This window comes from Penicillium verrucosum (genome assembly GCF_028828655.1).
Source record: "Penicillium verrucosum strain IBT 35672 chromosome Unknown utg000004l_segment0_segment0, whole genome shotgun sequence".
NCBI lineage: Eukaryota > Fungi > Ascomycota > Eurotiomycetes > Eurotiales > Aspergillaceae > Penicillium > Penicillium verrucosum.
The window spans coordinates 94,393-108,076 of NW_026643213.1; the positions used below are offsets into that span (position 1 = coordinate 94,393).

General features: G+C 49.2%; 4 protein-coding genes across 4 annotated transcripts; all 4 read left to right on the forward strand.

Moving 5' to 3' along the window:
• Window positions 1-2,769: 2,769 nt before the first annotated feature.
• Window positions 2,770-5,979, forward strand: N7516_009519 (NADPH cytochrome P450; the record flags this gene model as incomplete). Its single annotated transcript, XM_057222238.1, has 8 exons — window positions 2,770-2,890; window positions 2,951-3,391; window positions 3,479-3,728; window positions 3,791-3,875; window positions 3,944-4,289; window positions 4,354-5,072; window positions 5,124-5,640; window positions 5,834-5,979. The coding sequence occupies 8 exons, from the start codon at window positions 2,770-2,772 to the stop codon at window positions 5,977-5,979; spliced, it is 2,625 nt and encodes an 874-aa protein (XP_057069459.1).
• Window positions 5,980-6,632: 653 nt separating this feature from the next.
• On the forward strand, window positions 6,633-8,475 carry N7516_009520 (fungal specific transcription factor domain-containing protein; the record flags this gene model as incomplete). The annotated part of the gene is made up of 3 exons (XM_057222239.1): window positions 6,633-6,730; window positions 6,785-6,982; window positions 7,071-8,475. 3 exons carry the CDS (start codon window positions 6,633-6,635, stop codon window positions 8,473-8,475), a joined length of 1,701 nt encoding a protein of 566 aa, XP_057069460.1.
• Window positions 8,476-9,091: 616 nt separating this feature from the next.
• On the forward strand, window positions 9,092-10,636 carry N7516_009521 (sulfatase family protein; the record flags this gene model as incomplete). Its single annotated transcript, XM_057222240.1, has 1 exon — window positions 9,092-10,636. The coding sequence occupies one exon, from the start codon at window positions 9,092-9,094 to the stop codon at window positions 10,634-10,636; it is 1,545 nt and encodes a 514-aa protein (XP_057069461.1).
• Window positions 10,637-11,426: 790 nt separating this feature from the next.
• On the forward strand, window positions 11,427-13,145 carry N7516_009522 (uncharacterized protein; the record flags this gene model as incomplete). The annotated part of the gene is made up of 4 exons (XM_057222241.1): window positions 11,427-11,893; window positions 11,953-12,515; window positions 12,562-12,762; window positions 12,817-13,145. 4 exons carry the CDS (start codon window positions 11,427-11,429, stop codon window positions 13,143-13,145), a joined length of 1,560 nt encoding a protein of 519 aa, XP_057069462.1.
• Between the last annotated feature and the right edge of the window lie 539 nt (window positions 13,146-13,684).

Genomic DNA, 13,684 nt, shown 5'->3' on the forward strand with positions numbered 1-13,684 from the left:
ACTTTTGCTGCTCGCCGCTGGCGCGGCTATAGTCGGTGCATCACCGAGCATCTATGTGCTCATTGTTGGTCGGGTGGTCCAGGGGATTGGCGGTGGAGGGGTGTATGTACTGACGGAGATTATCGTCACCGATATAACTAACCTCAAGGAAAGAGCGTTTTACGTGGGGCTGTTAGATATTCCCACCGCTCTGGGCTCTGTTTTGGGACCAGTAGTGGGGGGGGAGCCTTCTCGACATATGTCAGTTGGAGATGGGTTGCGTGGATTGATCTGGTATGCTCTTCCCCGTGAAGGATTAATTGCAAGGCGCTAATAAGTCGAAGCCGCTTCTAGGCGTGGGCGCAGCACTCAGTATATTTTTTTCTTCGCTTGAAACCTGTTGAGACGTCGTCGCAAATGAAATGGGAACGCATTGACTGGGTTGGAATGCTGCTTTTCCTCGTTGGGTCTACCGCCACAGTCGCACCCCTTAGCTGGGGAGGCGTGCTTTTCCCATAGAGAGCGTGGCAGACGTATGTGCCATTAACAATCGGTCCGTTGATACTATGTGTCCTTGCATTCCATGGATACCGCACCGAAGACCCCATGTTTCCTCATCGGATTCTTGCAGGCACAACTTCCATGTGCTGCATGATGGGGTCTTTAATTCATGGGTTGATAACAGCCGCCGTTATCTATATTCTCCCTCTTTATTTCCAGGGAGTGCAACAGCAATCGCCGATAAAATCCTAAAATCCGCAATTAGTGCCTTTCTATTCAGCTTTCTGGCCGTTCCCTCGGGCTCAATAGCGGCGTTCCTGGTTACTTCCTGTTCCCAGTACAACTGGATCATGTGGACAGGGTGGGCTACCATCAGCTTGGGAGGTTGGAATTATGTCACTGTTGGACCTGCCATCCTCCCGAAGCCTCCAATTGGGCCTCCAGGTCCCGGGGGGGTATAGGCGTGGGCATCTTATACACCATAATCGCCATCCCCTTGCAGGCGAATATGCACGTTGATGATGTTGGTCTTGCAGTGGGTACTCTAGATTTCTTTAGGCTCAACTGGTCAGATTATTGGTCTGGCGGTCAGTGCCGCCATCTTTTCTAATACCTACACTACTCGTGCGTCGCGTTGGGGGAACCTTCCGGTGGTAGCGGAGCAGTTTAAAGACGGAAGTACGGCAGTCTACGCCATCGAAAATTTGTCGTCTCTTGACGGGTACCCATTAGTCAAAAGAGAGACACTTGCAACCTATGCAATCAGCTTACATTATGTCTGGATAGCACTGGTGGTCATTGCACCTGTTGGGCTGTTGACCAGTCTTTTCATCAAGTGTAAACCATTGAACAAGGATGAGATAGGAAGGCAAGGTTTTGCCGATACCAGGCTCCAGGAGCAACACAATTAGCATTTTTTAATAGATAGACTGAACAAAATTTACCTCACTGGATCCTGGGATGGATGGATTGGACTAATATCTAAGGTGGTCTGTTATCTCTCCGTACATTATAAAGGTCCCTGTTAATAGTAGGAATAGGCCAGCTACTGGCTTTCTGTAACACTCTTTTCCCCGAGTATCGCCTACAACCAACGGAAGAAGAACGCCGCCGCAACATTCCCTCAAAGGCTCATATCATCAAGACGGTCCTAACCCTATACACGTATGTCAGCTACTACTAGGGTTCGCTATGGACTTTCTTAAGGTCGGCTCAGTAGGCGATGAGACTCCAGCCTGGTGGGCAGACCTAATCTAGAGCTATTTTCCGCCATACCAACCTTCTTACCTACTTGTCTGGCAATCATCTACAGCAAATAATTCCCACTATCATTTATGCTTCGTTTCTCCTCGGCCGCCAGCTCCTCGCGCTAGCAGTGATAGATACTACCTAGTTTTTCTTCCTTTTGTCATGTCCCGTTCGCTTGCGATCCCTCATCTTAGGAGTACTTGGCTTCCAAGGTTATTCCGTGCTGACATGAAACTAATTATTACTAATAATGCTGCCTGAAGATGCCTGTATATGCCTGATTATATACTGCACCGCTCTTACGGCGTATTGTAAATGAAGGTCCCGGGTAATTAATATTGAAGCTATTCCCACTACACAAATCTTTGAAATCTTCCGTTTCTAGGCGTTGAAGCCTCCTCATACCATATTCTCCCGACCATCCCACATCGCCAATCTCATCGATTCCACTGTACTATCTATCCTCATCGCCATCTATCCTCATCGACCCCGACCGTACAAACACGACCCGTACAAATCGCCATCCATCCCCATGTTGGATTTCAACCTTTTTACTTACTTAAGCGCTCTGTTATGGTAATTCAGGTATTCATATTTTTTCTGTCGGCAAAATATTCAGGCAGATCAAGGCATGAATATTACTAATATTAGTTTTCGACCCCTGGCCGGGATACACCTTCGCACCGCAAATATCCAACGTATAGAGCGAGTAATCCAAGCGAAAAAAAAAAAAGAAAAAAAGGTCTTCGATGAGGACAACTTGCAATGTCGAAAATTCCAGAGCCACCAGGGCTCCCCTATCTTGGGAGTCTATTCGAAATCGACCCCACGCACACTGTCAAAAGCCTTCGGCGACTGGGAGATATCCATGGTAAGCATCTCTATAAGACTGGTCGATTCAGAAGCTTATTTGACGTAGGGCCAATATATCGACTTCGTATTATGAATATCAGCCGAATAGTCGTCTGCAAACACGAGTTATTCAACGAGCTGTGCGACGAGAGCCGTTTTGTAAAGTCGGTGTCTGGTCCACTATCTCAGATGAGAAACCTTGCCCATGACAGCTTGTTCACCGCGCATCCTAACGAAGAAAATTGGGGAATTGCTCACCGAATTATTGCACCTGCTTTCGGTCCAGTCCCTATCCAGGATATGTTCCATGGTATCTAGCAGCAAGTTGTCTTCTTATAAACTGAGATAGTATCGCTGACGAAGGTTACAGGGATCTACGATATTGCATCGCAGCTCATCCTAAAATGGGCGCGTCAGGGTCCGTCAAAACCTATCAATGTACAAGAGGACTGCACCCGGTTTACGCTCGATGCTGTTACTTTGTGTGCCATGGGCGCACGGTTGAATTCCCTCTATTCAGAGGAAAAGCCTCCGTTCGCGCAGGCAATGGACGGGTTTATGAGGGAGTCTAACTACCGGGCCCAGCGACCAGCTTTTGCCACTCGTCTCCTATGGTGGCACCAGCAGCAATATGACCGTGACATTGGCTTTGTTCGGAAGTTTGCAAAGGATCTTATCGACGCTCGACGAAATAATCCGACTGAAACCCACGACATATTGAATGCGATGATCAAGGGTTGCGATCCCAAGACCGGGCGGCAGATGTCTGAGGACAGTCTCATTGACAATATGGTCACATTTCTTATAGCAGGTATGTACATTTATGCTATGCCAAGTCGTAGATTACTTATATTCCCCCTTCAACGATGTGAAATCCTAAGCTTACTTACAACAACAGGTCATGAAACAACGTCTGGTGGAATTGCATTTCTTCTCTACCATCTTGTCAAATGTCCAGGCGTCTGGAAGAAGATCCAGGAGGAAGTAAGTGCTGTCACCGGCAGTAGCCGAATTACTTCAAAACACCTGGCAAAATTCCGCTATATAACGGCATGCGTTCGGGAATCGCTCCGGTTGTGGCCGACTATTCCTGTAATCGCTTTTAAGCCGAAGGATAAAGAAAATCCCACACTAATCGGCAAAGGCGAGTATGCTTTGATGCCAAACCAAACGATCATTGCCATTCTGCCTGCCATTCACCGGGATCCAGACGTCTGGGGGAAGATGCAGATGAATTCAGGCCAGAGAGAATGCTAGACGAGAACCTGAGTGCTCTTCCGAAGAATGCCTGGAAGGTACGCATATACATTTCCTTGGTGGACTTTCCCCAGATGCTAGGTAACGATTCTAACCACCCCTTAAGGCCTTCGGAAATGGCGCTCGTGGCTGCATCGGCCGACCATTTGCTATGACTGAGATGGTTTTGATCGCCGCGCTGCTCGCACAGAACTTCGACGTGGATCAGGATGATCCCGAATATGAACTCGATATTGACCAGATTGTGACTCTCAGGCTAAGGGACTTCTTTCTCCACGTGAAACTAAAGCCTGGTATCGACTCTGTGCAACTCGCGAATCGGTTGTTCAATGATCAGGAGACCAAAAAGAGGCCTGACGGAGAACCAACAATGGCCCCAGCTGTGAGGGATAGCTTAAAGCCTATCACCGTTCTATATGGTTCCAATACTGGCACATGCGAGTCTTTGGCTCGTCAGTTTAGTCGAGACGCCCCCCCGATATGGGTTCCATCCCACAACGCTACCGTTGGACTCAGCATTGGAAAGGCTACCAACCGACCGGCCGGTCATTATCCTAACAGCCAGTTATGAGGGAAAACCAGCAGCCAACGCGGCGAAGTTCATTTTCTGGCTGGAAGCTATCAAGAAGCCCATTTTGTCCGGAGTCTCGTTTGCAGTCTTTGGTTGTGGGAATCGCGACTGGGCGGCGACATTCCACCGCATCCCTAAACTCATCGACAGACTCCTGAGTGAGGCAGGGGCCACCCGCTTGCTTGAGTTAGGACTAGTTGATTTGTCCTCGATGGTTGTGCAAGAGACGTTTGAAGACTGGTCCAATAACCAACTATGGCCCGCATTACGGACCAAATACACAATTTCAGAGCACCAACCTTTGCCCAACGAGTTAAGAGTTGAGTTCGCCAACCATCTGAGAGAAACATTCAAGGAGCAGGAGTTTATTGAAGCGTCCGTGCTTGAAAGCAAATTGCTGACAGTACCTGGGGTAAAAGCAAAAAGGCACCTAGAGCTTACGCTCCCACCCGATGCTGAATACACAGTCGGTGGTTACCTGCATATTCTCCCAGTAAACCCCGAAGTCACTGTGCAGAGGACGATGAGATATTTTCGTCTTGCAGAAGGCACGTACATGAAAGTTACTGGCGGCCTATCAACAGTATTACCAACTGGTACGCAAATATCCGTGGAGGAGATTTTAAGCAGATATGTTGAACTCTGTCAGCCTGCAACACGAAAGGTACGAATTCCAACTTAACTACACTCTATAATGCATACTAACTTACCACAGAACCTGGAGTGCATCGCACTATCGATCCCTGATTTAACTGAGCGAGAAAGGTTACGCCACCAGGCCGCCTCAACGGCCACACTTCAGGATAGGAGAATCAGCGTCTTAGACCTTCTGGAGCGCATTGCCTCATCCACGATATCTTTCGCAGACTTCATCTCTATGCTGCAGCCTCTTCGAACCCGGCCGTACTCCATCTCATCCTCTCCATTGAAGTGCGCAAGATCATGCTCCCTAAGCGTGTCCATTGTAGACAATCCCGAAGGAACAGCAGCGGAAACGCCAGTCCTCGGCGTCTCAACACACTACATCAGCGGCCTGAAACCGGGCCAACGAATCCTTTGCTCAATCCGGCCATCCAACCACGGTTTTGATTTTCCTGATAACCCAGAAACAACGCCAATGGTGATGGTCTGCGTTGGATCCGGAATTGCGCCGTTCCGTGCTTTTCTCCAGGAACGAGGCTGTCGCGCCAAACAAGGACAGAAGCTTGCACCTGCTTTTCTTTTCTTTGGGTGTAAGTCGTGTACAGATGATAGAATTTATGGGTGTGAACTCGATCAATGGGAAGAAGCAGGAATTGCGACTGTGCGGTATGCTTTTTTCGGGACTCCCTGGCGGAGAGCATGTCCAGGATAAATTGTGGGAAGAGCGAGAGACTCTTGTTAACTTGTATAGAAATGGGGCAAGTTTCTATCTATGTGGACCAGTTGCATTGAGGAACTCGGTTCTTGCGGTGGTGAGAAGGATCTATATGGCCACAGCTGAGAGTGAGGAGGGCAAGGGCGAGGACAAGTATGAGGAGTGGCTGGCAAGGATGAATAGGGGAAGGTTTGCAGTAGATACATTTGCTTAAGAAGGTCTTATATTGTATATAGCTATTGGGAGCCGTTTTTTTTATGTTTTTTATGTGGCGATGAACGTTCAATATATTTATCCATTGTGATCTTCGATTTGTGTTGATTATCATTTGCGGAGCAGTGGAACAACAGCGTGTATACAATCAGTCTGCGTACAGAGCACACAGCTGAAGACTGGCTAAAGAACATTAAAACGTCAACATGGAATATCGTGTCAATGAAAATTGACTGGGGTCTTTTGTCGTTAGCGAGAAAAGCCTAACGTTTAGTATATCATAGGTATCCATCACATACCAGTGATGAAAATGATTAGATAAGAATCTCGCCCAATGGCATCTTCGGAATGAATCTCGGCCGAAACCCCTTCCGTGGAGATAAGATAAGGCGGTAAATAGTCACGTGCTTGATGGATCGGGTGTTCTCCACAGTGATCCATCCATGGATGGATGGGGGTGCTGAGTATTCCCTCGCACCAGTAAACTCGCGACGTTCTTTGTCAACATAAGCAGCGTGAACTTCTGAATCATAACAAAATACATTCCAAAGTTATTTCATGAACCATTCATGGTAGCATAACCATAACATAATCGACGGGGTTGCACTGACGACTGGTTGACCAGAATATATATCGTTGGTCTGGCTACCTTGCATGAACCACATCCGCATAATTCCTCTCATTTATTTCAAGGCAGTATCATCATGGGCCGATCCCAGACCGCCCCATGCCTCCAATGCCGATATCGCAAGGTATGCGCTTTTAGAGGTAGTATCCCCTAAGGTCCTTTGACTGAGAGTGGCTAGGTCCGCTGCGATCGCCAACAAGATACATGCGGTAACTGCAAGAGATTGGAATTCCCTGCTCATACCGGCGGAGCGTCTCTTGCAAGGAGACCAAGAAGCAGAAAAACGAATCCGTGCCACCGGAACGGCAGCGCGCAAGTCGGGCGTGTTCCGAATGCCGTCGCCAGAAGGCGCGCTGCTCAGGCGATCTCCCCAGCTGTAAGACTTGTCGCCACCACCAACGCGCGTGTCGTTATACAGATTCAAATTTACCAGCCGATTCGTCTCAGCTTCTAAAGTCAGCCAGTACCCTATTTCCCATCCGTCGTCAGGAGCTTCTGCGCGCTATTGATCAATTCTTCCGCCATCTGTACCCCATTCCGTCCTTTGCATTCCTTCATGAGCCTTCAGTTCGACAGCACTGCCTGGACGGTATTCTAGACCAAAGCCTTGCGTTGTCCCTGGCAGCCGTCACCAACGCATATCTTTCCACGGATCAACGCTTACTGCAGGAGTGCGCATCATGGATGCTCAGAGCCGAGGCAGAAAATATTCAACATCTGCACCAGCCATCCATCCGTCGGGTCCAGACTCTTCTGCTGACAGTTCATTATTATATCCGCATCGGCGAGTTTGCACGCGCCTACATGCTAGTAGGACTAGCTGCACGAGCTGCTACGGCTCTGCGACTCAACTACGAGCGCCCAGAGCTTACCTTTGTTGCCCAGGAGACGCGCCGGCGCGTGATATGGGCGTTGACGAGCATCGATGGTTATTTCTCCGTTGGTCTTCCGGAGCATGAGACTATCTCTTACGCCATTATCTATCAGAGATGGCCTTGCCATGAAGAGGAATTCTCCGATGGAAACCCCCAGAGATCGACTGGATCCATCCAAAACTTGACAAAACCCAACTCAGCCAAGACCCCCAACTTGCTGTCAGCATGTCACCAGATCAGCAAGATACAGCGAGATGTCATGCGGTTAACCCGACAGCTTGCAATATCCGAGGAGCCATTGGCGGCACTTCCTGGCCTCGTTCAGGAAATTCAGAATGATCTGTGGCGCCTGCACGACGACGTGGAACTGACGTCTCAGTTCTCCATTTCAGCCATGGCCCGACAACTGGAGATGAAGCACTCTCAGTGGTTTGCACGCTATTTGCTCACTGCACTTTCGTGGCATCAGGTCCATTGTGATCTCTACCGGATCTTCTTGCCCGGATATCCTGAGGCAGTTCCATCCAGGATCATGAATACAACAGACGCGAACTTCTGTGAGCATGCGGTTCGAATGTGTCATATACATGTCATGCAGGTTACTGAGATCCTTGCCGGGGTGTTATCGCTCTCGGATATACCCGTGCTGCCACACTATGTTGCTGTCTGTGCCTACCAAAGTGCGCGGCTAATTTTGTTTCTGCCATCTTTACACTGTTCACGACCTGAGATCACTACAGAAAGCGCCATCCGCAGTGCTAACTTGGCATTGAGCGTCCTGCATGCGTTCTTCTCGTCCACCCCTTTTGCGGAGAGGATTATTACCGATTTAGAACACCTTGTGCAAGCGTCGGTCATGTCGCCTGTGACGGCCAGAGAACTAGGGTACGTATCGAGCGCTCAGTCCGATAGTGGCCGGCAGCGGCATAGCCAACTGGCGGTGCACAGTTTGGTCCGTCAAGCGAAGTTTGAGGATGACGACTACGAGAATTAAAATGACACCCGCGCCTTGTGTACTACAATAACGGTGTGACCATACACATACCTAGGTTAACACTGTAGCGAGAGATAATTTTCATTCCTCATCGAGGCTACTACTAGTAATTATCATCCACTTTGACGGCGGGCATCGTCGGCAGTCGGTGTAAAACGGTGTCGGTTAGTATGCAAGTTAGCTTAACATCGTGATGCCCCGGAGCTTCCATAATCTATGGAAAATATGCGCTATTTGTTCAATCGGAGTCTTTTGGGGGTTTTTTTCCTTTATAGCTCCTTTCTTCGCATGCTCGCTAATGTTTGTGCCACGCCAATACGAGGTGCTCCTTACCGACTGCCGCCGACTCCCGGTGGGGTGTGCAGATCATACAAACACCGTGCATATCAAATGAGCTTCTCATAGCGACTTCCTCCGGGGAGATTGAAGGGATCCATCAATAATCCCCCGCTCCAGTCGGTTGTGTATTAACCGCAATGGGGGAGAAGGAAGGTTAAATCCAGCAGGCCCCGCCGCCCACCCCTTCAGACATTCACCACCGAAACATATATTTCTATATTTCTTTCGCGAGGCATTGCGCTCTGAGATACGCTTCTTTCACTGCTCTTTATGCAACATGGCTGCCGGAAACCGCCCAAACATCATCTTCATCATGGCCGATGACCATGCGTCGAAGTCTATTTCCTGCTACGGTGCAGGCATCAATCACACCCCCAATCTTGACAGACTGGCGACCGAAGGAATGCGCTTCAACCATTGTTATGTCACCAACAGCATCTGCACTCCGTCCCGCGCCGCTATCCTAACAGGGACACACAACCACGTCAACGGGGTCATGACGCTCGATTCTAAGATAAATAAACACATGCCCAACGTCGCGAAACACCTCCGATCAGGTGGCTACCAAACTGCGATGGTGGGAAAATGGCACCTAGGTGAAGGAAAGGATCACGAACCGACCGGATTCGATTACTGGAGTGTCGTTCCGGGACAGGGTGAATACCATGATCCTCAGTTTATCGGCCCAGAAGGCATAAGTAGGGAATCGGGGTATGCGACAGATATCATCACCGACAAAAGTCTGAACTGGATCCGAAATCGCGACATCGACCGACCCTTCTTCTTGATGTGCCACCACAAAGCACCACATCGCAGCTGGGAGTACGATCCCAAGCACCATGATCTCTATACTGAGCCGGTCCACCTGCCGGACACGTTCACGGACGACTACAAGAACCGAGCCAAAGCGGCGAAGGTGGCCAAGATGCGTGTAGCGGAGGATCTCACATATATGGATCTGGGACTGGCTCAGCCAGACGGTGGGAGCGATGTGGTCGGGCCTAAGATGATCGATGCGTGGTGGTGGCACGATCGGAAGGTCCCTGTTCCGGAGGATGTGACAAAGTTACGCCTAATCGACAAGCAAGACGGGACGGTATTCACTTTCAAGACGTCCGAAGAGCTAGCGGAATTCAAATACCAACGATACATGCAACGGTATCTTCGTACGATCCAGAGCATCGACGACAATGTTGGGCGTACCCTTGACTTCCTCGACGCTGAAGGCCTCGCTGAAAATACGATCGTGATTTACACTTCTGACCAAGGCTTCTTCCTCGGTGAACATGGCTGGTTTGACAAGCGCTTCATGTACGAAGAGAGCTTCCAGATGCCGTTCCTGATTCGATATCCCCGTGAGATTGCCGCTGGAACCGTTTGCGACGACATCATCTGCAACGTTGACTTTGCACCTACCTTCCTTGATTTTGCGCAGCTGCGTATCCCCACCTACATGCAAGGCGTCACCTTCCGTGAGCTGTTGCGACAAAGGGCGCCTTCCGACTGGCAGCAAGTCGCCTACCATCGCTACTGGATGCACCGAGATGTCATCCACGAAGCTTACGCACATTATGGTGTGCGTGACCAGCGGTACAAATTGATCTACTGGTATAACGAGGACTTTGGGCTTGAAGGGACGCGGCCTGGAGGGGAGGAAAAGGAATGGGAGCTTTTTGATTGTGAGAAGGATCCGCTGGAGCTGTTTAACTGCTGGCACGAGCCTGAATACCGCGAGGTTGTAGAGAAAATGACGAAGATGTTGGAAGATAAGATGCAGGAAATTGGGGATGAGCCTGTGCACACCTATGTATCTACCATGTAGGAGATAAGCAGCCCATCTCAGACCACTACCCTATTGCCCCAGCTGTATCACACTGTGGTTTGACCATGACAAGTTACAGTATTCCTGCAAGGTTCCAGGGAGTAATTGGTGCTGATGGGAGACTATTCGATTTAGTTGGTACCGAACGACTGAACTGAGAGCCGAGTTTTCAAATAACTATTTAATCTGTAGGGATACGGGGATTAATTACCGTGCTAATTACGGACAAGATATATCTGTGGAGGCGCATGAATACCTGTAGGTACCTGTAGGTTGTTTTATCGGTATAACTATTAGGACGAAATATTCGACATGACTCAACAGCGAGTACCTCCAGGGCTGTGCCATGGCATCCTCTCGAGAAACCTAGCAACAGGAAGACACCTATGGGAAAGGGCGTGTTATGGTGATATGAACCGATTGGTCATTGGGGAGGGGAGGTCCAAGGAAAAGGCTAGCCCTAAGTACCCCAAGTTCGCCCCTAGACATTCAGGATGGCCAGCCAAAACCCTCCATTTCCGACTCCCGGCCGACTACCGCTCACCATCAACAGGGAACGGCAATATGTTGCCCACCCCCCCCACCTGTCAGCCAAGCATATTGTCCTTCTCCGGATATCCCCCGCAATGCGGAGATCACGGCACTGAACCTGGGGATCCTCCTTGCTTGGCTGTCCTATATAACTGGCGTCATGGAGCAGGATGTGGATGTTAGAGGAAGTATCTGTATTCCCCTCTAACTTTTATCTATCATCCCAAGAGTGCCTTTTGCCTCCTGTTTGAACCTCATCATGGCTGATCTCAAGAAGCCACCCATCGAACCAGCCGGGATGCTCGAGAAAGCGGAGCATGAACATATCGAGGAGGGTAGAAGAGCTGAAACTGATCTCACTGTGCGCGACGCTTTTCGCTACTATCGCCCTGCTGTGATGTGGTCTGCCCTTATCTCCATAGCTACGATCATGGAGTCATACGACATGCAGATTATCAACTCTTTCTACGCATTCCCCCAGTTTCAGAAGAAGTACGGCGTTCAGTTGGAGGAAGGTGGCTATACCATCACTGCGGAGTGGCAGCTAGCCTTGAGTCTCATCGCACTTCTAGGCTTGATGACTGGTACTTTCATTAACGGGTCCGTATCGGAAAGGTTTGGAGCCCGGAAAGTGATCATGGTGTCGCTTGTTGCATTGACCGGCTTCGTTGCTATCACGTTCTTCGCTCCTTCGATTGAGGTGCTTCTTGTCGGTGAGCTCTTATGGTATGCTTCCTTGCCCATCCTTTCATATTTAGAGTATTGACTTTTCTTTCTCTTTCTAGCTCACTACCCTGGGGCTTCTTTGCTGCTGCCACTCCGTCATACGCTGCTGAAATCTGCCCTCTTCCTCTCAGGGGATACCTCACAACATTTGTGAACCTCTGCTGGGTCATTGGAAGGCTTCTTGCAACTGGCATCCTGACCGCTACGATGGAAATCCCGTCCCAGTGGTCCTATCGAATCCCCTTCGGAATACAATGGGCTTTCCCGATTCCTCTGCTTATTGTAACCTGGCTGGCACCAGAATCACCCTGGTGGCTTGTTCGTAAGGGTCGCCTAGAAGAAGCAGAGGCGTCTCTCAAGAGAACCGTTTCAGCACCAGATGGAGTCATCAATACCGGGGCAACTATTTCCATGATACAGCATACCATCCAGACAGAGCGGGATATGCAAATTGGAAGCTCATACCGCGAATGTTTCAAGGGGACGAACTGTCGCCGCTCGGAGATTTCCATGGTTAGCTGGGGATGCCAGCTTCTTCCGGGTTGGGCAATCCAAAATTATATCACTTACTTCTTCACACTCGCTGGAATCTCCTCTGGTGACTCGTTCAAGCTTTCTCTTGGTATGTCCTTTCCAGTTGGCCAGGTCCAATCGACTAACAACCCTAGGCATGTTTGGACTTGCTTTTGTGGGTACCTGTCTATCTTGGGTGCTCCAGACGCATTATGGACGTCGTACCATTTACCTCAGTGGTCTCGTGGCAATGCTGCCGCTGATGCTTGTTGTTGGTTTCTTGGGCGTGGCACCCTCATCCTCCGGTATCCAATGGACGCAGTGCGCTTTATTGCTGATCTGGTTCTTCTTTTACGGTAAGCCCCATTGACGTCCACAGCATGGACTTTAAACCAACTTATGTACCTTAGGATCGACCATCGGCCCCATTCCATACGCGATTGCCGCCGAAGTTGGAGCAAGCAATCTGCGCGTGAAGACGATCTCCCTCGGCCGAGGCACGTATTATATTCTCTCAGTGGTGAACTCTGTGGTGGCTCCGTACATGCTGAATCCAAAAGAGGGTAATTTGAAGGGAAAAGCAGCATTTCCCGCTGGGGCCTTTACTGTACTTCTCTTGGTCTGGGCGTTCTACAGGCTACCAGAAACAAAGGGCATGACGACTGAGACGCTGGATCATCTGTTTCATCAGAAGACCCCAGCTCGCAGGTTCAAGGAGGATTCGAAGCGTTTCCAATAGAGCTTCACCTACTAAGTCACAACTCCTGCATTAGAGAGCATTTTGCCTAGCCTAGGTTGTACAATGTTGCATTTTGGATATACTATTGCCGTGAGATCGAATGCCGAAGCTGACGTCACTACCGAGTCGAATGCAAGTCAGGTAACACCGAATTTGCCCTAGAATACATATGTAACTAAAACAACGTATCTACCGAGCTCAGGTAAGTGGGTAAGTGGGTTTATATATATGCCCTTTTAGAAAGGGATTGACCTATATTGCTCGCAAATACGAGCTTCATCTCGTCCTTGGAATACCTTGAAATGATATAGATCAGCTTCCGCCTGCATGTATCTATTAGGAGTAATTTGGACATATAGCATGCGGCTTATATGCAAGGCATATTACACAGATCTTGCTTGGCATAGAATATATCGTCTTCAGCGCGAGCAGAAACCAACGTCTCCACAACTCTGCACAGCTGTGTAACTACATATGTATGTGGGCATCAACAGAAATAGTAAAAATCGACGAAATACTTCTAATATATCTATATAGTC